This window comes from Narcine bancroftii, chromosome 7, assembly GCF_036971445.1.
Source record: "Narcine bancroftii isolate sNarBan1 chromosome 7, sNarBan1.hap1, whole genome shotgun sequence".
NCBI classification, from domain to species: Eukaryota; Metazoa; Chordata; class Chondrichthyes; order Torpediniformes; family Narcinidae; genus Narcine; species Narcine bancroftii.
Genome location: NC_091475.1, coordinates 27,187,296 through 27,214,807, shown reverse-complemented (window position 1 = coordinate 27,214,807; position 27,512 = coordinate 27,187,296). Strand labels below are relative to the sequence as shown.

Genomic DNA, 27,512 nt, shown 5'->3' with positions numbered 1-27,512 from the left:
ACTCGTTATGTGCACGGTTTCATAACTCCAAAGGAAATGAGCCAATAACAATTTTTCTCAGGCAAAATATTTCAGTAACAATTGGGTCTAGAGCAGTGGTTCTCAACCTTCCCTTCCCGCTCACATGCCACCTTAAGCAATCCTTACTAATCACAGAGCACCGAAGGCATAGGGATGGATTAAGGAGGATTGTGAGTTTAGGGGGGCAGGTCGAAAACCACTGGTTTAATTAAAAGGTTTACACATCAAGAGCCTTATAAAGGTGCATCGTTTTGGGGAGATGAGAGGCTGGACTGCACAGAGCAAGCAGCCTATCACTAACACGGCTACTTAGGGTTATGTGTGTGATGTATCATTAATATAATGAGTGCCCAAGAGATAAGTTGAGTTGATGGAAAAGTTAATGGGGGGGAGGGGACAAAATCAAAGACAAGGGAAGAGCCGGAATTCAACTGAAGCTGGGGGACTCTTGTAGAACTGCGTATGGACCAGCTATAGAGGAATGTTTTGTTAAGGTAGGTGATCAATTACTTATGCCTACATAATTATTCCTCTGCTTGGTCTGCAATACAGGACTTTAATATTGTTATTAGATTGTTGGAAAGTCAGTATTTGCAAGGGACTATTATATTAAGATATTTATTTGGAAGAGGAGAAATATCTTTGGTAAACTGTTATTGGTATCATTAGGTCAGAGAAAATATTAGGATGTCGGGGAAACATTCTGAATGTTTTCATGAAATGCATATCAAAGAGCCTACAATAGTACAAATCATGAAACAAAATGCATCTCAAATAAAATTCCATTCAGCTTCTTACAGTCCCTTAGTGTTTACTGTGATAGGAAGGCATACTGATTTGGCTGCTGCAGCTCGTCTTTGCACTCGTGGATTAGGGAGATCAAAATTAGCCAGGATTTCTGCTCTTTGTTACATGAACCTCTACACATAGGTGAGTTTTGTCTTGCTTCTACCCTATGATGCATTGTTCCTCTTCATTGATATTGGAGGATTTGATGTATCCTCCAAACTGTCCATGCATTTTCAGCGGGGGTGGGGGGGGGGGAGTGGAAGATCAAGAAAAAAATTTGCTGAGAGATTTTTATTTGGCAATTATTTTGTATTGAATCTCATCCAATGAACCACCAGCCAACCTTTTGGCCTACATTCAGCAAACAATTAATTAATAAGTGATTTGGCTGTGCTGCAGTCTGTTTGTGCAGATTAAACTGATGGCCGGATCATGGAGAGTAGAAAGCAAAGTCTCGTGATGGTGTTGTAGCAGTCAAGCTGGTGCTCTGGATGGAGAGCGCAACCAAAGGCCAGCAGCCCGTGCAGCGGCACTGGCCCCAAAGAGCGAACCAACAGGTGAACGGCAAGGGCAGCTTAAAGGCCAGCGACTGCAAAATGGCGCTGGCCATGTTGCTCAGCCAACAGACGGGTACCGCCCGTGGGGAAAAAGGGCATTGTTACACAGGAAAATACCTGCACGCGGGAAACCTTCTTTTGTTATGCAGGTTGTGATGTCAGCCAAGGGGGGGCCACGGCGAGAACAGTGCCAGTATAAAAGTTGGGCCTGAGCCCTAATAAAACTCAGAGCTTAACTTGACTACACTATGTGTGTGTGTGTGTCTTATTTTGAGTAGCGCGCAGCTACAGAGTTTTCTTACTTGTTTTCAGACATTATTAATAAGTTTTCAAAGAAAGGCACAAATATTGATGCTATAGAAAAGAATATTGTTTTTAAAATGTACAGCATGGCAACAGTCTACAAGCCTCTGCCACCCAATTACACTCAATTAACCTACAACCCCCATACATTTGTGAAGGATGAAAGGAAACCCATGCAGACACAGGAAAAACATGCATACTCTTTACATGAAAACCCAGGTCACTGGCACAGTGATTCTCAAGCTTCCCTTCCCACTCACATACCACCTTAAGCAATCCCTTATTAATTACAGGGCACCTATGGCATACTTAAAGTGGTATGTGATTGGAAAGAAAAAGGTTAAGAACCACTGATCTACAGGGATGCTGCTGTCAGGCAGCAGCACCAATCATCAAGGATCTATAGCACCCAGCAACCCCTCTGTTCTCGCTGCTACTATCAGGAAAGGGGTATCGCTGCCGCAAGACTCACATCACCAGGTTCAGGAACATCTGCTACCCCTCCACCATCAGACTCCTCAACAATAAACTCAATCGGGGACTCAGTTAAGGACTCTCACTATTGCACATTATTGATTTTTTTTTCCTCTCTGTATTGCACAGTTGTTTGTTTTCTTTATTTGTTTACATATGTATATTATCTACAGGTTTTTTTGCAGAACCAATAAGTGATAATTCTGCCTGGCCCACAGGAAAAAAGAATCTCAGGGTTGTACGTGATGTCATGTATGTACTCTGACAATAAATCTAAATCTGAACATAAATCTGAAATCTGAATCTGATGTAATGAGATTGAGCCATCTGGTTCTACAAAATCCAAAGAGGGCTTTGGTGAGCAATTGTCAATGAGAGCTGATTGCTGGTACTGATGTCGGTATCTTTTGTCTCTTTGCTGAATGCTGGGTGGAGACTGGTTGGAGCGAGTTGTCATTAGACTTGTCCTGCTTTTGTTTGTTGCTGCTGTACATATCTGGCCATTATTCCTGATTGTCAGGAAGGAATTGAAATCCCCCCCCCCCACATCCCCCCCCACCTTTCTACACCTTTACTGCTTTCAGTGCTTTTTCTAAGTGGACTTCAGCATGGAAGAACTGATTCTTCAGAAAAGGATGATGAGTGATAATCAGGAGGGATTTGACCTGATGCAGATCTCAGGAAGTTTGGAGTCGATATTGAGGACTCCCAGTGCTATTACTTCCTACTTTTAATCCATTCCACCACCACCTTTGGTGGTTCTGTCTTGCTGGTGGAACATCTTTCCCAATTTTGATACCAGCTAGACAGGATATAAATACATGTCTAAATTTGATGCCTATTCAGTGCTGGTGGATATGATTTTTTAAAATCCTTTCTCTTTGGGTTTTGAGTTTAGAAGAAGGTGAATCATTGTCTGTAGTGAAACAATTTGAAAAGAAAACCTGCTATATCTAGGATTGGGATAATTTCTTCATGATTGTAAGGTTTAAAAGCAGATTTTGCATGAAGATATTGTTGACATTTTTGGAGTGTCTCCATAGAAACATATTCTTAGCCAAGGTGCTCGCTCTCTCTCTCTCTCTCTCTCTCTCTCTCTCTCTCTCTCTCTCTCTCTCTCTCTCTCTCTCTCTCTCTCTCTCTCTCTCTCTCTCTCTCTCTCTCTCTCTCACTCTCTCTCTCACTCAAAATAAGCAGTTCAGTTTTGATTTTCCTTTGTTCTGTGAAGTCAGAGAGATTTGGAATAGACCGAAAAGTTTTATCGACCATTTAGAGTTTCGTTTTAAGTATTTTTTCAGCGTCATTTAGTACTGTATAACAAAGTTGTAATAATGTAGTAACCCATGTAAGATTTTAAAAAACCTTGGAAAACTCAATTCAACTTTATACGGATCTTTTTTGAACCAGTCACAAACAACCATGACATTGTAGTCTCTCCAGGCAATTATAAGGGAAGATAATTGCAACATTTAGTCAATAAAAGAGGAACTATTAACTCGTTAGTCAATAAAATATGGAATTTAAGACAATAGAAAGTTGGAAGTTAGATTTGGAATTCAGACTTGATCAATTGAGCAAGAAGGTATGATCATCAACAGCATCATCAAGGCCAGTGAAAAAGCGGTAAGCCTTACTAAAGATTCCTTCTGCGTGTTTATTGCAAGTTTGAACACAGTTTAGAGAAGCTGCTGCTTGTCCTTTGAGGACTGTTTTGGTTTCGGAGTTATTCTTGTGAATGACTGATGTCTGAGTGTAATGGTCAGCTGAATGGACAAGGTGGCAGCCGCTGCTGAAACTGGTGCACCTAAGGAGCTATGTGTCGAGAAGATGAAGAAAATGGAACTTAAGTAAGCATCTCAAAAGCAGAAATTAGATGCAAGTGGAAACAAAGTGGCTCTTCAAGCAAGACTGAAGGAAGAAATAGAAAAACAGAATGCTTCAACTGTTGGGGATACAGAATTACTGCAAAAAAAACATTAACAGAAACTAAGATCAGCCACCAGGAAATGACTGAAGCTATGTCACAAGATGGTGGTGGGGAGGATGGGCAACTCAAAATGGAGACAGTCCAATATTAAGGCGACATCTGATTTACAGGATGAAATAGGTCTTAAGGATAGTGCATCAAATGCTGAAAGCAGGAGAAGTAAGAGGAGTTCTAGATCAGCTTCAGACTGAATCTATATATCAAAAGATTCATGAAGACATGGCAGCTTTTGAAGAGGAAAAAACAAAGCCTCAAATTAAATTTGACCCAGAAGGACGGAAGAGGCAGTTTAAGTTAGCCTTGAAAGAGCGGGAGGAGCAATTAAGGAGGCAAAAGGAGCTACTGGAACTGAACAAAAGAATTGTTATTAATATAGAAACATAGAAGATAGGAGCAGGAGTAGGTCATTCGGCCCTTCGAGCCTGCTCCGCCATTCAATGAGATCATGGCTGATCTTAAAGTTCAGTACCCCGTCCCCGCCTTCTCTCCGTAACCCCTAATTCCCTTATACTGAAGAAATATATCTAATTCCCTCTTAAATATATTCAATGAACCTGCCTCTATTGCCCTCTGTGGCAATGAATTCCACAGATTCACCACCCTCTGGGTAAAGGGTAAAGAAATTCCTCCTCGGTCCTAAATGGTTTGCCTATTATCCTCGAACCATGGCCCCTGGTTCTGGACTCCCCCACCATTGGAAACATCCCTTCCGCATCCATTCTGTCCAGTCCTGCCAGAATTTTATATGTCTCTATGAGATCCCCTCTCAATCCTTTAAACTCCAGCGAGTACAATCCCAAATTGCCCAATCTTTCCTCACAAGTTATTCCTGCCATTCCAGGTATCAACCTGGTGAATTGCCTTTGCACTCCCTCCATTGCAAGAACATCCTTCCTCAGATAAGGCGATCAAAACTGCACACAATACTCCAGGTGTGGCCTCACCAAGGCTCTGTACAGCTGCAGTAAGATATCCATATTCCTATACTCAAACCCTCTTGATATGAAGGCCAACATACCATTTGCCTTTTTAACCGCCTGCTGACCCCAGCTGTTCACAATTTACATTAATGATCTAGATGAGGGGATTGGATGTAATATCTCCAAATTTGCAGAAAACACAAAGCTAGGAGGGGTTGTGTGCTCTGAAGAGGGGGTCAGGAAGCTCCAATGTGATTTGGATAAATTGGGGGACTGGGCAGATACATGGCAAATGCACTACAATGTCGATAAATGTGAGATTATCCACTTTGGTAATACAAACCAGAGGGCAGATTACTATTTGAATGGCAATAGATTGGGAGATGGGGAAGTGCAGAGAGACCTAGGGGTTCTTGTGCACCAGTCACTGAAGGCGAGCATGCAGTTCCAGTACAGATCCCTGTGGCACCCCACTGGTCACCGCCTGCCACTCAGAAAATGAGCCGTTTATTCCAACTCTCTGTCTTCTATCTGCCAGCCAGTTCTCAATCCCATCAATACCTTGTCCCCAATCCCATGAGCCTTGATTTTGCATGTGGGACCTTATTGAATGTCTTTTGGAAGTCCAGGTACACCACATCCACTGGCTCTCCCCCATCTATTTTACCTGTCACCATCTCAAAGAATTCCAATAGATTTGTCAAGCACGATTTACCTTTTGTAAATCCATGTTGACTCTGTCCGATCCCTTCTCTGCTAGTCATATGCTCCGCTATTACATCCTTAATAATGGATTCCATCATTTTGCCCACTACTGATGTAAGGCTCACCGGCCTATAATTCTCCGCTTTTTCTCTACCCCCCTTTTTAAATAGTAGGGTAACATTAGCTACCCTCCAATCCATGGGTACTGATCCTGAGTCTATCGAGTTCTGGAAAATAATTCTTAAAGCATCTGCTATCTGAATTTCCACTTCCTTAAGTACCCTAGGATGTAGATTATCAGGCCCTTGGGATTTATCTGCCTTCAATCCCATCAATTTCCCCAAGACCATGTCCTTAGAGATACTGATTTCTTTCTGCTCCTCCCTTGCATTAGTCTCTATATTTCCCAACATCCTTGGGAGGTTATTTGTATCCTCTCTTGTGAAAACAAAACTAAAGTAAGAATTTAATTGGTTTGCCATTTCCTTATTCCCCATTATATATTCCCCTGATTCTGACTGCAAGGGACCTACTCTGGATTTCACCAATCTTTTCCTCTTGACGTATCTATAAAAGCTTTTGCAGTTGGTTTTTATGTTTGCCGCAAGCTTACTTTCGTAATTTATTTTTGCCCTCTTGATTAATCCCTTTGTCCTCCTTTGCTGCATCTTGAACTGTTCCCAGTCTTCGGATTTGGTACTTTTTTTGGCCAATTGATATGCTCTCTCTTTGGACCTAATGTGTCTCTAATTTCCCTTGTCATCCACGGTTGAGTCACCTTTTTTGGTTTATTTTTATGCCAAACCGGTATAAACGATTTCTGCAATTCGTCCATTAGATCTGTGAATGCTTTCCATTGTCTATCCACCGTCAACCCCCCCATAAACACCACCCAATCAATCTTGCTCAACTTCCGTCTCATACCATCATAATTCCCTTTATTTAAATTCAGGACCTTAGTCTCGGTTTTAATTTCTTCACTCTCCATGTCAAGTGAGAATTCGATCATATTGTGATCGCTCCTACCCAAAGGGCCTCGTACAACAAGATTGCTGATTAGCCACTTTTCATTGCATAATACCTAGTCTAAAATGGCCAGGATGAAGGCACGAGCTCACTGGTATATATAGTAAATTATCTAAAGCATCATGCTTTGAGGAAGGACAACAGACAAAGAAAATATTTAATACCAAGGCTGAGCCAATGCTACAGTCACAGACGCGCTTGCTCAGGAACTAGACAGGTTAAAGTGTAGTGGTGCCAGAGCTGCCCCCCGAGGTGCTAGAGTGGCGATCTCGCAGCACTACTCCCCTGGAGATGGCTACTTTTAAAGATTGGGTGGAGTTCATTGAAGGACATTGTCACTGTCACAGATCCAGGGTATGGAATTATCAAATGCACTGAAAAAGAATTTTGAAAAATTACATTTGTCACCTCCCTGGCAGTGGCAGATAAATAAATTAAGGAAAATGAAAGTTTTCCTGTTGTGAAGAAATGTCTATTTTGTAATGAATAAGCATGATTTAGCAAAGTGTGCACAGATGAACAGAAGACGCAAAGTGAAAAAAATCCCATTTCTGAAGGAAAATGGAGTATGTTTTGGCTGTCTGTGTAAAGGACACATTAGCAAAAACTGCAACATTAAAAGCATCCCAAAATGCTTTTGGAATGCTTCCAGGAAAAGAAGAAAGTGGAAAAGGAACAAGCGACAAGAAAAGAAGCAGGTGAAAACTGTGCAGACGCTTCAGTATTGACAAATGGTTTTACTGGGTCTGGAGAGAACAGCTGGAAACTTTTAATAATACCTGTACAAGTCAAGGCCAAGAAGGGACGTGCAGTGGTGCATACTTATGCATTTCTTGACCCAGGAAGCACTGCACCATTTTGCATGGCGGGGCTAATGAATAAGCTTAATCTTCAAGGAAGAAGGTCAAAAATTCTATTGAGAACTATATGTCAAGTTAAACCATTGAAACAAACGTTGGGTCTAGAGATTGCTGGATTGAATAGTAATGATTTTTTGTGAACTCCCAGAAGACTATCCCTGGACATAAAGGAAAAATCCCACATCAAAACGACATTGAACCATGGACGCATTTGAAAAATATTCGTTTATGCAAAATGAAGGGTTGCTGTTTGGTTGAGATGTGCCAAAGGCTCTGGAACCACGAGAATATCATAAGGAGTGTAGGGGATGGACCTTGTGGAGTCAAAACTATGCTTGGTTGGATGATTAAAGGACCATTAGGAGAAAGAAAATAGGTTCAAAATCAGATGGCTATGTGCCAACAGATAATGATTGTAAAGCTTGATAGGTTGTGTGGGAGCAGCAGCTCAAGAATGACTTTCCTAGTACATCAGGGATGACCAAGAACCTTTGAAGGAAGACCAGCAGTTCTTGGAATCAGTGTCAAAATCTGCCAAGCTGGTTAATGATCGTTATTACATTGGATTATCTTTTTTTTCAAGAGGGAAATATACATGCCTGATAATAGAAGTGTTATCGAGCAATGTACGCTGAATTTAAAGAGATTCAAGAAAAATTCTTCCTTTCGTTCAGGCTACACCAAATGTGTGATATTATATCCAAAGGGTGTGCTGAGAAAATACGAGATAATATGTTGGAATGTAATGATGGCAAAAAAATGGTACTTACCACACCATGGGGTTTTGCATCCACTGAAGAAAACCTTTGGGTGGTGTTTGATTGTGGAGAAACCTTTCGAAGAGTTTCACTACATTCTCAACTCTTACATGGTCCTGATTTGACCATTTTGTTGTTAGGAGTCTTGAATCGATTCATTACTGCAGATATTGAAGCAATGTTCCACCAGGTGAAAGTACTGAATGAAGACCGTGACTTGTTGCGATTCCTTTGGTGGCCTGATGGAGACTATGGTCAGAACATGGTAGAACACAGAATGATAGGGTATCTATTTAGAGTGACTTCATCACCAAGTTGTGTGAAGTTTGCCCTTAGGATGTGTGCTGAGGACGATATGAAACAATTTAGCTATCAAGCCATAAGCACCATCAGGAATAACTTTCACGTAGGTGACTGTCTCACTTCTGCAATAAAGAATGGACAGGTAACAGTCGCCAGGTGTCAGCTGCCAAATCTGAAAGAGAGAGGGTGAAAGAAATGAAGAATTTGGACTTAGACCATGTCAACCTTCCTGTGGAGAGGGTGTTAGGTGTACAATGGTGTGTTCAGTGTGACGCCTTTAAGTTCAAAATCACTTTGAAGAACCAATCCCTCACAAGAAGGGGGAATTCTGTCAACATTCAGTTGGATATATGTGCTTCTAGGAACATTGGCACCAGTGTCCTGACTGCCAAAAAGATCCTGCAAGATTTGTGTAAGAAGAAGATTGGTTGGGATTATGAGCTACCAGAATCAATTCTACAGAAATGGACGTGTTGGATAGAGGTAATTCGTTTCCTCCATCATCACAATCGCTCCACGGCAGATGCAATATCACTGGCTCTCCACTCAGCTCTAGATCACCTCAACAACAGCAATTTATACATACAGCTGCTCTTCATCGACTACAGTTCAGCCAGCCTTCAATACCATTATTCCCTCAATGCTGGTCAAGAAGCTACAAGCTCTGTATCCCCTCCCTCTGCAACTGGATCTTTGACTTCCTCATTAGAAGACCACAGTTAGTACGAATTGGAAACAACGTCTCCTCCTAACTGATCAACACAAGTGCACCCCAAGGATGTATGCTTGGCCCACTGCTCTACGCATTATACATCCACGACTCTGTGGCCAGGCACAATTCCTGTGCTATCTACAAGTTTGCCGATGACACCACAGTTGTTGGCAGAATCACAAACGGCAATGAGGAAGCGTACAGAGGGAGATGGATCAGCTTGTTGAATGGTATAACAACAATAACCTTGAGCTCAACATCAGGAAAACCAAGGAAATCATTGTGGACCTCGGGAGAAAGTCAGGGCTCAGTTGTGGAGAGGGTCAAGAACTTCATATTCTTAGGTGTCAACATCTCCGAGGATCTGTCCTGGAGCCTCCATGTTGATGCAATCACAAAGAAAGCTTACCAACGGCTATACTTTGTGAGGTGTCTGAGGATATTCGGTCTGTCACCAAAGGCTCTCGTAAACTTCTACAGGTGAACATTCAGGCTGGTTGCATCACTGCCTGTTATGGAGGCGCCAACTCTCAGAACAAGAATAAACTTCAGAGGATTGTTAACTCATCCCGTGACCTCACAGTCACCAAACTTCACTCCATTGAGGACATCTATATGTGGCGGCGTCTTAAAAAAGCAGCCTCTATCCTCAAAGACCCTCCACTACCTTGACCATGCCCTCTTCACTCTGCTACCATTGGGGAAAAGGTACAGGAGCCTAAAGATGAGCATTCAGCGGCACAAGGATGAGCTTTTTCCCCACGGTCATCAAATTCCTAAATAATCAATGAACCAAAGACACAGCCGTACTTTTTGTGCCCTTTTATTGTTATTATTATATTTTATATAGCAATGTTGTAAAATGGTTATAATATGAATGTTTACACTGTGATGCTGCCACAAAACACCGAATTTCATGACAATAAATCCTGATTCTGATTGACCTTTCTTCAAACCTATAAATTTTGGAACTGTAACATTTGCTCAATTGCTTCATTTTGCTGATGCATATGAATTTGGTTACAGAACTGTTAGTTATTTACAACATGACAGCCAAGATCAGGTACATTGTGGATTTGCAATGGGAAAGGCCAGAGCAGCTCCATTGAAACACGAATGGAGTTGACGACTGCTACCATGGTGAGCAGAACGGACACAACGTTGGAAATAGAGTTGGAGATTAAACTAGCAGACTATATTTTGGACTGATAGTGCCTCTGTGCTCAAATACATCAACAATAAAACCACAAGGCTTCAAACTTTCATGACTAACAGAATCACAGAAATTGATGAAGTCTCACGCTCAATACAGTGGAGATATGTTAACACAGTTAATAATCCTGCCAATCTGGCATCCCGAAGTTTAAAAACCAAGTCTTTCCTGAAGAATAAAGTGTGGGTGTCGGCCTCAATTTGTACTATAACCTCAAAAGGAGTGGCCTCAAAATCCTGAAAAGTAAGACTGCAAATGCCGTTCAGATAATGTCTGAACAAGTGGCGACAGTTACCCACTTAATGCATTTTTTTTTCTAAACCTGGAATTGTTTGAAAAAGACAAGGTGGAAAAAGGGAATGAATGTCATAGTACATTCACCACCTCAAAATTCCTGGTTGATGGGGAAGATTGTTGATACCATCCAGGACAAAAAGGGCTTGTACGTCAAGTTTGGATCAAGACTAAAACTGGCTTTCTAAACAGACCAATTACCAAAATATGTCTTTTACAAGAAGCAGAAAGCTTTGATAATTGACTTTCACTTTCTTTTGAATACTTAACCGATGTATAACTAATATGTTTGATTTTTTTTCTTTGTAATGGTAATTATTACTATTTTTTAGATATAAAAATTAGGGGCTTGTATTGTAAGGATTAATATGCAGATTCTGCAAGAAGGTCTGTGAAGACGTTGTTGACATTCTTTAAGTGTCTCCATAGAAACATTTTTAGCCAAGGTTTGTTTTTCTCTCTCTCTCTCTCTCTCTCTCTCTCTCTCTCTCTCTCTCTCTCTCTCTCTCTCTCTCTCTCTGTGCATCTTTAAGATAAACCAGTTCAGTTTTGATTTTCCTTTGTTCTGCGAAGACAGAAGGACTTGGAATAGACTAAAAACTTTTATTGACCATTTTAAGTTTTGTTTTAAGTATAGTTTTCAGCATCAGCATCATTTAGTAACGTATAACAAAGTGGTGGTAATGTAGTAACCTATATAAGGTTTAATAAACCTTGGAAAACTCAATTCAATTTTGGTATGGATCTTTTTTGAATGAGTCACAAACAACCACGACATTGTAATCCCTCCAGGCGATTAGAAAGGAAGATAGACGTGACAATGATCGGTGCATTTTGAAATGAGAAAAAAGAATATGGCCAGTTCAAAGACCAGAGTGGCCGCCTTCTAATTCTATTTTCTATATTTATACATAACGTGCAGATGAAGAAAACAGTCCATGTATGGATCTAGAGGATGATGGTTGTGAAAAATAAAGAGAGAAGAGGCTGCTCTTGTTTAGAATTGGATCAGTTAAAGCAAATGAGGGCAGGAATAAAAGCAAATGATGTTGTCACAGGGGAAGAGGGAGACGATATGACACCATTTATAATGCTTAAGTTCTTCACAAATACAAATCAAACCCGGTATTTGGCACCTACAGGGATTGGGGATTCCGGATATGCAAATTTTCCGGTTGCCTGAAACTCACTCTTACAATACCTAGCTAATACACCTGCATTAAGAATAAACAGTTGAAAAGACAAAAGACAGTGTCTCCCCCCCCCCCCCACCAAGTTTACAGATAAAACCTTACTAATCTACATAGTACTAATAAAGATAAAGACTCTTACTAGGCAGGGCTAGGGAGACACTTTGGGAGAGTCACCCAGTGGCGGACGGCATGTGCCGCCTCTTCATCCTGGGTGCCGCCATTTTATTCTAATGCTACTTTGTTCAAACACCTGCGATGGGTAGGGTACTCCACTGGCTGAGATGTTTGCTCCCATCTTCACCAACAGTTTGTGTGCTGCTTGGGAGAATATTTACTTTTACAATTTTAAACTTTTATTTAAAATATTATTTATTCTTAATTTCCTTGATTTTTTTTCCCCAGTTGCTTGGGATCGCCATTTGCTTGAATTCCAGATAACAGGGATTTTACTGTAATCAACATTTTTTGTATTTGCAACATAAAGTGTGGCAATTACAAAACAGCAGATGCCAAGTGGGCCTGGTTTTTAAGATGCATTGCATCCTCCAGTAATCACAGCTTGCACTAAGGTGATTATCCCTGTGTTGATGAATGACATCTTGGACACTTGGGAGAAATAACCTGTGTGGAGATGTTTAAAAAAAACATGTAAATCATTCTCCAGAGATATTAGTGTAATTAAGCAAGACATTAATTCTGATATCCCCCCCCCCCCCCTCCAATTCTCAGCTTCTGTGACCAGTAAAGTGGGCTGTAAATTTGTGGTTGTTTAATCATTCTGCAGGTGCCGACATGGTCAAGTCAAGTCACTTTTATTTATCATTCATATCATACTCACATGGTAAAGATGAGATAGCGTTTCTCCGGGACCACGAAGCATATTTACATAAATATAAGTTAGAATAGTTAAACACATTTAAAATATTAAGACATATACAGTAACAGTCCATGGTACCCTTATCCCCAAATGTTCTGGGAATTCAGGAACCTAATGGCCTGCGGGGAAAACTGTGCCCAATCTGGACTTAAGGACCCGAGTGCAGCAGTACCTCCTACCAGATGGCAGAAGGGAGAATAGTTTACATGAGGGGTGTGTGGAGTCCTTCACAATATTTATTGCCTTTCACCTGCATCAAATGTTGTAAGTTTAGGAAGAGAGACCCCAGTGATCTTTTCTGCTGACTTCACTATCTGCAGGGTCTTGTGGTTCGAGGAGGTACAGCTTCCAAACCAGACAGTGATACAGTTGCACAGGATGCTTTCCATACATGCTCAGTAGAATGTAGTGAGGATGGAGGGTGGGAGATGAACTTAACTCAGCCTTTGCAGGAAGTAGAAACGCTGCTGGGCTTTCTTATCTATGGAGCTGGTGTTAATTACCAGGTGAGATTCTGTGCCCAGTGCACTCCAAGGAACTTGATACTCTTGACGACCTCAACAGTGGAGCCAATAAGGATTGTAGTGTTGGTGAAAAAGCTATTTTTCTGAACCCTTCTGGGTGAATTGCATTTGTAAACAGTCCTGGCCAGTAGGCAGGCCAAGGGCCAAAACCTGACCTCACTGTGATGACAGTTTAGAACACTGGTAATTATTTAAACAGGACAGTTAGCAGAAGCTGAGAGTGCTGGGGAAACTCAGCAGGTCATAAAACATAATAAGCAAAGAGCTCAGGCTCAAAGTGCTGGTTGCCCTTTGCTTCCTGGTATGGAAGCTGCATGACCTGCTGAGTTTCTTCTGCACGTTTGTGTGTTGCGCTAGAAGTAGTGTCCAAAGTGAATACTTTATACTTTCCTAGTTTATTTTGGGAATGTTCCTGATATTTAGAATATTGTAGAGTTGCTGCAGCATAGAAGCAGGCCATTTGACCCATTGATCAAACAATAACTCTGTGTGAGAGCAGTCTAGCTACTTCCAGTCCACCACTCTGTCCCCACAGCTTACAGATCTCTTGCTTTCAGATACCTATCCAATTCCCTTTTGAAATCTGGCAGTCCACCCAAACCCTAACCAGATGCTTTGTTTTCCTCTTGCCTCTTTATTGATATTTATTTTCAATTGCCTTCATTCTATGTTCCCCAGTTCCTGGTCAATGAAAAAAAGTATCTCTCTGCTATCTATATAGGCCTATTTATAAATACACCTTCAAAACGACTTGGCACCTTTCACCCTCATATCAGTGTGGCCTTTGCTGAAAATAATTTTTTAATTTAAATTTTAAATGTAAATTAATTTTAAATTTATACATGCAGCACGGAACAGGCCAAATACACCCAATTAAGCTACAACTCCCCTATATTTTTGACGGGTGGGAGGAAACCGGAGCACCCGGAGGAAACCCACACAGACACTGGGAAAACATACAACAGCGCCAGATTCGAACCCAGGTCATGGCACTGTAATAACGATGCACTAACCCCTACGCCAACTCTGCCACCCTCTACTAACGTGCTGCCCTACGCTATTCATTGCCTGGCTGTCCACTAAATACCCTTCCTAAGGGAGGGATGAATTGGTTCTAATTTGGATCCCCTGCCTCAGAACTCCCTTTCCTCTTCCTTTCCTTAATCCTCTCCTCCCTTCCCAGTACTTTCCCTATTCTCCTTCAACCTTATTTCTTCCACTTCCCTTCCAACTCTTCTCACACCTGTGTAATTACCACTCTCTCATTCTCTTTCACCAGCTGTGTCCATTGCAATCCATCAAGTCCCATTAAAATCAGTTATTACCCACAAAGATGTTTCTGGGTTACATTCACATGAGGGTCAGATGGTTTTTAAGTCAGGGTGTCTGAATTATATATTGTATATTCAACCTCAGTGCACCAACCTATCTGGGGTGATTGTTGGTGATTACAGGGGGTTTTATTGGTTAATATTTTTGGTAATTAGCAAATAGAAGTAATATATTCTGCATGTGGCGAATAAACAAAAGTGCTGGAGAAGCACAGCATTTACAGGAAGTACAGGGTAACCAAAGTCTCACAAGTCCTTCGTCAAGCCCTTACAATGGCAAAGGGCTCAGGCCGAAATGTCAGCTGCGCTTCATTTCCATGTTGCATGAACCCGCTGAATTTCTCCAATAGTTGTGGATGGTACGACAATCTGCAGACTTTTTTGTACACTAGCTGGTTGGCTGGAGTCCCGGTATTCCCCAGAATCTCCCAATTCCATGGGATAGATTTGGGCTTGTTGGAAGTGATTCAAAGATTATAAAGCACTCTGCTAAACAATGCCAGAGATTGTTACGTGTCACTGATAATTGATGCTCCTTACTGTGGCCTGCGCCATTAATTCAACTCACCAACAGAAGTTGCTCAAAGTGCTGTGAGGTGTGGGTGATGGGAATTGGAAAAGGAATGAAGAAGACTGAACACCAGGGGAAATGGGAAATTAACGACAACAATAAGCATTTAGCACTTTTGTCCTTGGGCAATTCAAAAGGACAAAAATTGACATGAAAATGAAGGGGAACAATGTAGTTTATTCTCTTTTGCATTTTTATACAAATCAGGTTCAAGTGGAACTTGAGAAAAAACTGATTCCAATACACACAGATGAAAATGGTAAACTAGCAACAAAGCTGTGAGCTTGTTTCTGGGTTGAAGTGATTGACTAGATTTGCAGCAGGCCACTAGATTTGCCATAAATTTGATTTGCAGTTTAAAGAAAAAAATAACCAGTCAGCTGCTGCAAGTGTGAGATAGTTATTGTGCCTAAAGGTAAAAAGGGAGCTGAACATACACAAGAACTAACAGGTTAGTGTGCCCGTTTACCACTAAAGTTTAAAGATAGGAAACAAAAAAGGTTGAAGAACATCCAGGACTTTAGAGCAGCAGTTTTCAAACTTTCTCTCTCTGCTCACATAACACCTTAAGGAATCCCTCTACCTCAGGTTTAAAAAAAACAAAGCTGGAAAAGCATAGTAGGTCACAGTGTCCTTGATGTAGCAAAGGCAAAAATACATAACTGACGTTTCAGGCTTGAGCTCTTCATCAAGGTATGGGGAAAATGTCGGCAGGCATCCAAACAAAAGAGTGGGGGGGGGAGGGGTGGTCGCAAAGACAGGAGCTGATGGGTGGAGAAGGGAGGGAGGGGACAGCAGTGATCAAAGGGAGGAGGGATGGCTTCATAATGGGAGGGGGGAGGGAGGGAAGAGAACTGGAAAGGGGAAAGGTGGGGGGGGAGAAGGAGAGCAGATTAGCAGAAACCAGAAAAGTCAGTGTTAATGGCATCTGGTTGGAGAGTGCCCAGACGGAAAATCAGTTGCTGTTCCTCCAATTTGCGGGTGATCTTGGTGGGATAGTACATGAGGCCACGGACAGACATTTGAGTGTGGGAATGTGACACAGAACTGAAATGTTTGGCCACTGGGAGGTCTCTATCACTGTTGTGGATGGAGCGAAGGTGCATAGCAAAGCGATCTCCCAATTTACACCCAGTCTCTCTGATCTAGAACAACCCACAAAGAGAGCACCGGATGCAGTAAACCAGTCCAGCGGATGACAAATTAAATGCTGTTGTCCCCTGCCTCCCTTCTCCACCTATCTCCTCCTGCCTTTGTGACCATGCCTCCCCCCAACTCTTTTGTCTGATGCCTGCCAACATTTTAGCATACTTTGATGAAAAGCTCAAGCCCGAAATGTCGGGTATGTATTTTCCCTTTGCTACATAAAGGACACTGTTTGACCTGCTGAGTTTCTCCAGCATTTGTGTTTTTACTTCAGCCATGGTGTCTACAGATTTTCTTGTTTTACCTATGCCATAGGTGCTCTGTGATTAGTTAGGGATTGCTTAAGGTGGTATGTGAGTGGAAAGAAAAAGTTTGAATACCCAGTTTTAATCGTACTTAATTGACTTGTTATGTGCACGGTTTCATAACTCCAAAGGAAATGAGCCAATGACAATTTTACTCAAGCAAAATATTTCAGTAACAATTGGATCTAGAGCAGTGATTCTCAACCTTCCCTGCCCACTCACATCCCACCTTAAGCAATTCCTTAATAATCCCAGAGCACTTATGGCATAGGGATTACTTAAAGTGGAATGTGAGTGGAAAAAGGTTGAGAACCACTGCTTTAGAGGGACTGATTTTCCCTGATAAATCAATCACCAAAAGGGAACTAAAATGGATTAAAAGATTGGAATAGTTTTTAAAAATGTTTTAAATACATTGAAAGTATTTTAATGGAGAGTCAAATGGTGAAACGATGACACAACTACTGTTAGACCACAGCAACTAAGGCAGTAACTTTAGGATGTTTATTTGTTAGCAGAAGCTGCAATATAATTTGTGGAAGCATTATGTTCAGCTGATTATTAATTTGATAGAAAATTCTTGTTCATTCATTCTGCTTTTGGTTAGGTCTAATTGTAATATGAAATTACTCTGTCTTTATCAGATCAGATACTATTTATTGCCATGTCATAAAACAAGAAGTTGTACAAAATTGCCGTTGTTCTGCCATTAGGAAGACAAATGGCACTTTTTAACATAGCGAGTGAACAGCAGAAAATTTCAGGAAAATGTCTGCTCCCGTCAGTGGCAGTGTAAAAATGTTGGGATAGAACTTGTGGTGTAAATTCCATCCCGTAATTTTTCCGCTTGTACCCCTACAAACTTTTATAGAGTGGCTGCAGTGTGAAATGACCGCAGCCACTCCGTAAGAAATAGGCCGAATGAGTACGACGTTCTCCCTCCGACAAAGCCTGCAACACAGGAAGGCTGTGGGAAAGTGCCCCTGTGTAAACGACCACATCGAGACACACCAGAGGGTAGGATGCTAATTTTTGGAACAATTCCAAAGTTTCTGTGTAGAAAATGCCAAAAGATTTGCTATTAGCATTAGCACCCCTTACCGTCAGAGAAAGAGAAGCAAAAGAGTGTGATTTCCCCCCCCCCCCCCCCCGAGGCACTAGTGTCCCTGGATTCGCCTCCAGTACTGTGCAGCCTTTGCAGCTGCACAAGTACTACAGTTCAGATCAATCCATCAAGAATCTGAGCCCAGATCCAAACCTCCCACACAATGAGAGCATCCAGAGCCCTTCAGGAGCCCCCCTTTCCCTCAGTAACATCTCGAATCCTAGATCCGAGACCTGGTTCACGTGAGCCACTCTCCAGCAGCCCACAGCCTGGTCTGAGTCCTTTGACGTCAAGATGTCAGCAGCCCGCAGCCTGTGTGGGTTCCCCGCCCACGTCGCCAACAGCTCGTGGCTCATATGTGTCCTTCAGCTGCAGGACCCACTCCCCCACTGGTTCGCTGCCGCGGTCACCATCTTTAGGGTCATCTCTTCTGCTTCTCCTTCTCAGTGGGGTTGGGGTGTTCTCCCTTTCGCTGGAGCCCCGTGCCATTCCGCTATTCCCCGTCGTCTGCACCCCTATGTGGCTGCTGCCGAACTCGGGTGGCGCAGTTTTCGCCCCGGACCCCCGCTGTCGCAGGATTTTAAAATAAAACACCATCAGCTCCTTTGAAAGGCCGTTTAAAGCCTGTCCAGAGATGACAGCATTAGGACTGGCACTCCAGGGAATGCTGTCTCCACTCCCCATTCTCCCTGGGTCTACACTAGCAGCGGCACTGCCGATACAGCAGTGGCACCAGCGCCACCATTTTTATATAGTGTTGTGCAGAATTTTGAAGCCCATTAAAATAAGATTAGGTAATTCAACCTCTTGACCCTGAGCCCTTATTCAATTCATTTAATTTGGGAGATGCAACACAGTACAGGCACTTCTGGCCCACGATGCCCATATACAACTATCTGACCAATTAACCTACTAACCCAAACATTTTTGGAACATAAGAGGAAACTAGATTTAAATTTAAATTTAGATATGCAGCCATTTTGCCCGAGTCTGTGCCGCCCAACTTACACCCATTAACCTACACCCTCAGTACATTTTGAAAGGTGGGAGAAAGCCGGAGCCCCCGGAGAAAACCCACGCAGACACGGGGAGAACGTTCAAACTCCTTACAGACATTCGAATCCCAGTCCGGTCCCAATTGCTGTAAAGGCTTTGTGCTAACCACTGCGTGAACCGTGCTGCCCCAACTGGTATTCCAGTTCCAAGCCTCTCATCTCCATATGCCTTCGTGTTCATACAGATTAAAATCTGTCCAACTCGGCTTAAGAACGTTTAAGTAACATTGGCCTTTTGAGAGAATTCCACTCCTCCACCAACCTCTGCACAATGGTCATTTGGCAAATTGAGTCTGTTCATTGCAGATTTTGTGCAATGCAGTTACAGAAAGTCCATGTGGAAATTTGGAAGAAAAATACATCGACTTGATGACTGTTATATTTGCATTAAAAAAGAAAATTCTCGCCCATATTTTCAATCCTCCAGAGGAACTTCTAATGAACCATAATGAAACAATGCAGACAAAAGGGGTCACAAGTGTGTTACTTGATTGCAACAATGTTTAATGTCACATAGTAGCTTTGTGTAGAGGGGGAAAGAGTATGTGTGTCTAATATATACAGTCTATTTACAGACTATTATCTGTATAATATCCCTTTACTTTCTCCTCTGTCAGTCTTTTGGATTCAATTTACTGGCAAGATCAAATTACCACTGGCAGCTCTCATTCACACGTGCAGAGCAGGAGCTCTTGGAGGATATGGATGAAGATGGTGGCTGCCGTCTAAAGTGTTTACAAGTCATCAGGAAGCTGAAGGAAGATCACTGGTGTCTTGGAAATAAACCAGTCATTACATCCTATCATCTCCAGGTAAAATTTTCAATTTGCAGAGATTTTGGCTGGCCTACGTGTGTATTGAAAATATTGTCTTGATCTCGCACATGAACGGCAAAGAATGGGGAGTAAGTAGTACGGTAATTCAGCTTAAACATGCTGGATCCACTATTGATTGTGCATATTTATCAGAGTTATTGACAAAAATAAATTCCAGTCATTACCTGCATCTTCAGTTTGGACTTTGGCAATGACCGTCTTTAGTCTGGGTCACTTGGTTACCTTCTCCATTGAACTTTGGTTTTTGCCTCATTGTCTTTCCTCTTTGCCGACAATCTACATTTTAATCTCAGTCTATTTTTCAAAGTTCATCTGGGTTGCTCCACCTTGGAAGAAACAGGATATGGCAGACAAATTCATTCCTTTTACTCACCAGCTCTGTGCTCACTAATCTAAACTGGTTTCCAACTAAAAATAAATTTCCTATTTGGTTTCAAGTAGGCCTCAAGCATTGTTGTTCTTTAGGTCTGCCTCTGTAAGGTGTTGACAGGAAGGAAGGACAGGGTGACAGGCCTCTTCACCTGTCTAAACTGTTAAAACCTTGTAATAATTTTCGTATTCCTTGACCTGAAACTTCCAGCCCATGAAAACTGCCTGCCTCTGGCATTCTGCTTTTATTCCCTTCACATGATTGTGAGATGAGATGATTACGTTGCAATTCTCTCCACTTAGCAGCAGTAAATGTACTTTATATCTATCTATTAATTAACTCTATTCACTACATTTATCGCTGGTGGAATTAGAATCGCCAAATGTTATTGTTCAGTGAGAGATATGGGAGGAAGGTGTTTGAAATTGGCATTTAGCCACTGAGAACCAAAATGCAGATCAACAACCCAGGTAAAATGAGCTCTCTTATCAGTTCTAAACAGGAAAAGAACTTAATTGATAAGGAAGTAATTGCCTTCTTTTCTCTTTCCAGACACTGTTGTTTTGGACCTGTGAGAAATATCCGCGTGCTAAAGATTGGAAAAATTTCCAGAAATGCTTTCTGCGGTTGGTAAAGAAACTTCAGAAATGTGTGCTGCAGAGATACCTGCGCCATTACTTTGTAAAGAGCTACAACCTGTTTAAATATGCCAACACAAATGAACTGGATATAACATCTCAGAAAATTAATGACTTCTTAATGAACCCTGGTGTGTGCTTCCATTGAATTCAATGGAGTTTTTTTAGTTCACAGATGGCAGGATCCTGTGCATTGAATATGGAAACCCGACCTTTTTACCATTCTTAAAATTGAGGGGAGTTACTGAGAAGCGTATGAGTAGGGTATCCTCCAAAGTATAGCTATTTGCACAAATATTTGTGCCAGATTTCTTTCCAATATTTTAATGAAGAACCAAACACAGTATTTTGCCACCCACATATTCAGTATTTTTGCAGACTTCAGGTGGTCCGTGGGTTTTTGTAGATGGTCTGTGGCAACATGGCAAAGAAAATATGACTGATAGAATAAACAAGGTAATACGAGGTTGTAAATTGGATGTAACAAAAAAATTCCCAATGGATGGTCAGATTTTTTTCTCCCCCATAGGAGAGGTATCAATACAAAAGGGGATAGATTTAGAGGAAGGAGTTTTACAGGATATCTGAGTGATAGGGTTTGTTTTGCACATTGTGATTGATAAATGGAATGTGTTGACAGAGGTGGTGGCTGAGTCAGATACATTCATTACACTTGAGACATTTAAACAGGCATTGAATAGGCAAGACATAGAAAGATGTGGGCCTAATGCAGGCAAATGAGAATGGGGCATGAAGATGGATAAGTTCGGCCAAAGGGCATCTGCTGTTTGACTCGATGCTCTACATCAAATGATAGACATCTTTTAAGCTGCAAATCCCACTGAGCAATGTGACATTAGACATGGCTGCATGATGGAAAGTGCTATCCTATGCTACAAGGTACTTTGTCAAATAAAAAACAGAATGTCAATTTCTATTGACATCTTCTTTATCCCGTTCACCATTAAAATCACAGATTTTATGAAGTTTAGATTCATCACCACACCCACCAACCTGTCACCAGCAGCAATTAACTGCTTATGCAAAGATGTCACTCTCAATTACATGCAAAGGCACGAATTAGAAACCAGAGTAGATCACTCAGTACCTCAAGCCTATTCCTCATTAATAAAATCCTGGCTGATCTGTTTGCTTGTAGTGACCTTTCATTTCACCCTCTGCTTTCACTGGCCTTTAGGAAAGAGTTCACGCTAAAGCCTCATCTCATCTCTGTTTTAAATGCGTGAGCCCTTTGAAACTGTTCTAGATTATCCCATGAGAACATGTTAATAAAATTGTATTTTTCAGATGCTCCTTTTGGTATATTTTTTAATGTTTAGGATTTTTTTTTCAAAAATCCTTGAACTTTGGATTGCAACAGATTTATTTAAACTAATAGGAAGCTACTTTTCAATTTATAAGTTTTTGCTTAAGGTAATTGATTTCAGGTATGTAACCTTTTAAATGAAGGCATTCCTGTCTAACTTGTGCCTACTAGATCTATTTGTAGACTGAAATAATTAAAGAACAAATGTCCTTCCATGCCCTTCCAGCACCTTCTGCCAACAACAGTAAAAACTCAGTTAATCTGACACCTTGAGGACTTTGATTTGACCTGACTGGCAGACTTTCTTCAGGTTCACTTTTATTTTAAATATTAAATTTTCCAGAGAAGCCCATGCAATTCAAGAGACTGTGGAAATTGGATCCAGCGAGTAGGAGACCAGGCCAGTAAGTTTAAAAGGAGCAGAGAGGAAGCAAATCCACGAGTGAGTTTAAAGGGACCATTGGAAACAGAATCAGGAAAGCAAGATAGCAGATTATCAGAATCCTTACTGAAAACTGATTTGATCATGTCAGAATTCACCGAAGGATTTGGACTGAAATGGTATAGGTTCTTAAAATCTGCATTCTGTACTCTTTCTAAACCTTCCATCCTAGATCAGTTACTCTGCAATTTAGGATCTTTCTTGGATACAATTGTTAAAAATGCTATCCAGTTTTTTTTTTAATTGCAGTGAAACAACAGCATGTATGGATTGAAACCTATTCAGGTACTTCCTGACTTGCAACCTAAGTGACTTGCATCCATCCACACATACGACTTAATTTTTTTAAAAGAGAAAAATATAAAATTGACGCGGTTTATGTTGTATTTGACAATATATAACAGGAATACAGGGCATGTAAGAGCCAAAATGTGCATACTTACCTTGTTGGTCGCATCCTGAGGCCCGTAGGCTGGTTGCAGCCATATTGATTCCTGCGAGCATGCACAAGTCTTCGGTTGGTGCATGCACGGTGGATTGTGTATTGGAGTTCGGTTGGCGCATGCGTGAGAGTTAAAGGTACAAATTCAATGTCGTGAGGGCTCTTAACTCTCGTGCATGCGCTCAGGAGCCATGATGGCTACGCCCAGCCTACGGATCCCGGGATGCCGACTAACAAGGTAAGTACGCGATGGCAACGTGCGTCCATTCCGAGATATGACCGGTTATCCAGAACAACACAGACGCATCTAACTGATGCTTTGCTACATCTCAAAATCCTACACTCATAAAATGTGTATTGTAATGTGACACACTGTGGAGGTTAGACTGAGTCTAGACTCTAAATGAAATGTCCTCATCATCACTCTGGTAGAATGTGGTTGATGAGTGGTTTCACTCTGTCAGACTGCATATTTCAGCAAAAGATCAGATGTCCACCATCTGATCACATTTACATCTTCATCTTGTCTCACCATTGGTTCTCTGGGCTTGTGCTGGCATGTGCTCTCCTCTTGGCAGTCATGGTAGGGTCTCTCAATTTTAAAATTTTGTGGCACCAAAACTGCTTTGATGGCAGTCTTAGCAAAATGATGAACACTCTATTAATTAAAATGTTGTTACCATGACTGCCAAGAGGAGAACACATGCCAGCACAAGCCCAGAGAACCAATGGTGAGGCATCGGATCTTTTGCTGGAATATGCAGTCCAAGTCAGAGGGAAACCACTCCAGTAGCAGAATCAAAATTTATTATCATGAACATGTCCTGAAATTCGTTATTTTGGCACAACATCACAGTGCAAACATTTATATAAATTACAAAATTAATAAAAATAGTGCAAGGAAAAGACAAAAAAAGGAATCTGATGGCAGTGGGGAAGAAGCCATCTTTGTGCCACTGAGTGCTCATCTTCAGGCAGCAGTGTGTAGAGGGCATGGCCTGGGTGGTAATGGTCCTTGAAGAAAGAGGCTGTTTTCTTAAGACATTGTTTCTTGTGGATGCCATCGATGGGGTGAAGACTAGTGCCTCTGATGTTGTAGCCTGAGTTAACAACCCTTTGGAGTATTTTCTTGACCTGAGCATAGGCACCTCTGTACACCTATAAGGAAATTCTGGTAGAAACTCATTGGGCTGAATGTCACTTGCTGATGAGGCATGGGTTCCTTGGATCCCAGGCCTCATGATTTTCTGAATAAGTCTACCATGTGGGAGCTTGTCAAATGCCTTACTAAAATCAATATCCACCACCTTATCTTCATCAACGTTTTTGGTCACTGCCTTGAAAAACTCAATTAGGCTCATGAGGCCCCTCAGAAAACCACACTGACTGTCCCCGAGAAGACTATGCTTCTTGTAAATCCTGTCTCTAAGACCTTTTCCAATAGTTTGCCCACCACTGATGTAAGACTAACTGGTCTATAATTCTCAGGATTCTCTCTTACTTTTCTTAAACAGTTTAGTACTCATTACCAAAATCAAATTTGGCTCTGCAACAGCAGGCACTGGGTGGAGGGGGAGAGACACAGTGAAAATTAATGATAAAAGTTCCCGTTAGTGGAAGCATTGGACTAGAAGATACAGGTATAAAATAAAGGGGGAAGAGAGCAAGGGGGACATGAGAAAAGCCTTTCAGTGTCGTAGTTGGAATCTGGATGCACTGCCGGCAGAGGCGCAGTAGGTTCTACTATGGTGTTCAAAGGGGAATTGAATAATATATGGTTTCGAAATGTTTGTGAAGCAAGGTAAAGGGCCAACAGATGGATTCTGGAAGAGAGTAGGTACAGACATGATGGGTTGAATGGCCTTTTCCTTCACTATAATCATGCTATAAATCTGTTAACATGATTCAACACCATTATAATTGGACCCTTAGAAAGGTGTCCATACTTCCGTGGAAGCATGGCTGATCTTTGATGCCCAAGTGATAAAATATTGATAATCACATTGACACAATTTATTCCATGGTCCTCATTTTGTTTTGAAAGATGCATTCCAATTCCAAGTGTTAACATAAGGATCTAGACTTCATCCCACATGCCCAATGGAGACAGGGAAAATAATGAGATAAATTTGCAGTGGGGTCAATGACCCTCGCAGAATGGATAATTAAGCTCCTGAGCGTTGATCTGGCAGATCAGGAGAAAAATGCTTCCTTTTCAGGTTTTTTTTGCCTCCAACACATACTTTTTACAATAAGTTGTTTTCCTTTAAGAGCAAGAAAAAAATTCATTCTTTTTAAGCAACAAGCTTCTATTTCATCACATCTTTCTTTCTCTGTTGCAGCCGAAGCATTACCGTGAGAGAATTTAGTGTGCATTGGAAAAGTTGGAAAACAACATTAAAGCATGAAACAACTTGTCAGTTGTCATTGTGCCACAAGCATTCTTAGTGGCTGCACTTTCTAAAGAGGTTCTCAGCTGTATCAGGCCAGAGTGTAGCTTCACCGCACTCATGGATCCACAGATGTGACTGAGGTGGTCCCATTAAAAGAAGCCAAACCTATTCCAAAGAGCTTTTATAAATCCATATAAATCATTGGTTGTTCCATATTCAATCTCCACATGTAAAATATGGGTTAATCCAATTCATCTAATGTAATAACTTGGGAACATTAAGAATAGAGATCATGAAAAATGGACTAAACCTGATGATATTTGTTGGAATTCTACAACAGGAAACACCTTCATGGCTTATTTTCTATTTATCAGGAATGAAGAAGAGTTCTCGCGGTCGATGTAAATAACCATTGGTGTAAAACTGGAGGCACATAATAACTTCCAATGCAGCTTACTTAGTTCATTGCACAAAGCACAGAACCAGACTGATGGCGCTGTACAAGAACAATGAAACTAAAGTTGCCTCTTAATTTATTGCAGCTTGTACCTGTAAGCAGTTTTCAAGGTACTAATATGGAGGAGATGGGGAATTTCTGTCGGGTATGTAGTGCAGACACCAATGACTCTTATTTCAGATAAAACAACACCCAAATGAAGAAAAAAGGTCATGTAGAATTAAAGATGCATGTAAAGAATTAAATAAATGTATCTCATATGACCCAACATAATCTGTTTCTTCCTGCTGTATTTTATCTTAAAGGCTGCAGGGAGCAAAATGCTTGCTGACTGTGGTTGTATCTTCACTCAACAATGTAGGTGCAGGTCTGATGACAGTTTCCTGACCAGTAAAGATGGATGGTCTTGGGACCAATAAAGGTCTGTGAGGAATTGCCCAATCATTAAAATCAGATAGATCTCCAACTGGCCACACCAATCCATGTAGAATACCCACTCACCTAGTGCTCTCTATACAAGCTAAACCACGCCTGTCAAAGATGAATGAATGTCTTTTTTTTACGTTAAATTCTGGAACTATTAGTTCTAGGAACTGCGTACCTGTATAAAAGTATAGCACCTAATAGTCTGATACGCCTGAGATTGTCTGATCTTGGAAGCTAAGCAGTCTTGGGACTGGTCAGTACTTGGAGGGGAGACCTTCGAGGAACATCAGGTGCTGTAGGTTTCTGGGAAAAGTGGCGATTCTGCCTGCCTCATGGTAGACAAAACATAAAGAATTTCATGTATGTTACCTTCTAAATGAGGTGTAATGTGACAATAATGGAACCTTTCCCTTTATTTATTCTGAAGAAACAATTTTCCTTCACACTGAACTGCTTTATTTTATCTTTCCAGTAGATGGTGCTTTAGGCCAGAGTTTAGACATGCATTAGCCAAGTTTCTAGAGAATCTTTTTAAATTTACAGGACTACAGAGACAAACTTTTGACCTTTTCTACAAACCCACCAACTCCCACGGCTACGCTGACAACACCTCTTCACCCTGTCCCCTGCAAGGATTCCATTCCTTTCTCACAATTCCTCCATCTCCGTCGCATCTGCTCCCAGGATGAGATTGTACATATCAGATCATCAGAGATGTCCTTCTTTAGAAAACATGGCATTCCCTGTACTACCATCAATTGGGGCTCTCACCCGCATAGCCTCCATTACCCACGCATCTGCCCTGTTGCCCTCCACCTCCATGTGCAATAAGGACGGGATTCCCTCGTCATCACTTACCAACCTGCTCGCCTCCACATCGTACAGATCATCCTCCACCATCTACTACGTGAACCCAGCAACGTACTGATTCTGTGAACGAGATCAAGGCTCCCGGATTGTATGTTGCCTCCCAGGCGTCAGGGTCAGAGATGTCTCTGATCAAGTTCATAGCATTTTGGAGGGGGAGGGGGAACAGCCCCAGATGTCATGATCCACGTGGTGAGGTCCTGAAGAGGGAATATAGAGAGTTAGAAATGAAGTTAAAAAGCAGGACCTCAAGGGTGTTAATCTTGGGATTGCTGCTGGTGCCAC

At 41.5% G+C, this 27,512-nt stretch overlaps 1 protein-coding gene across 5 annotated transcripts in view; it reads left to right on the top strand.

Annotated features, from left to right (window-relative positions):
- mab21l3 (mab-21-like 3) overlaps window positions 1-26,197 on the top strand; it is a 73,004-nt gene extending 46,807 nt beyond the window's left edge. For 4 of the 5 annotated variants that reach the window (XM_069889233.1, XM_069889237.1, XM_069889236.1 and 1 more), the window contains 2 exons: window positions 19,647-19,841; window positions 20,788-22,180. In XM_069889233.1, the coding sequence (XP_069745334.1) occupies window positions 19,647-19,841; window positions 20,788-21,021 (429 nt within the window). In that variant the 3' untranslated portion in view covers window positions 21,022-22,180. Of the gene's footprint in view, window positions 1-19,646; window positions 19,842-20,787; window positions 22,181-25,426 lie in introns of those variants that run through there. The other variant, XM_069889235.1, reaches the window with a different exon arrangement.
- Window positions 26,198-27,512: the final 1,315 nt, after the last annotated feature.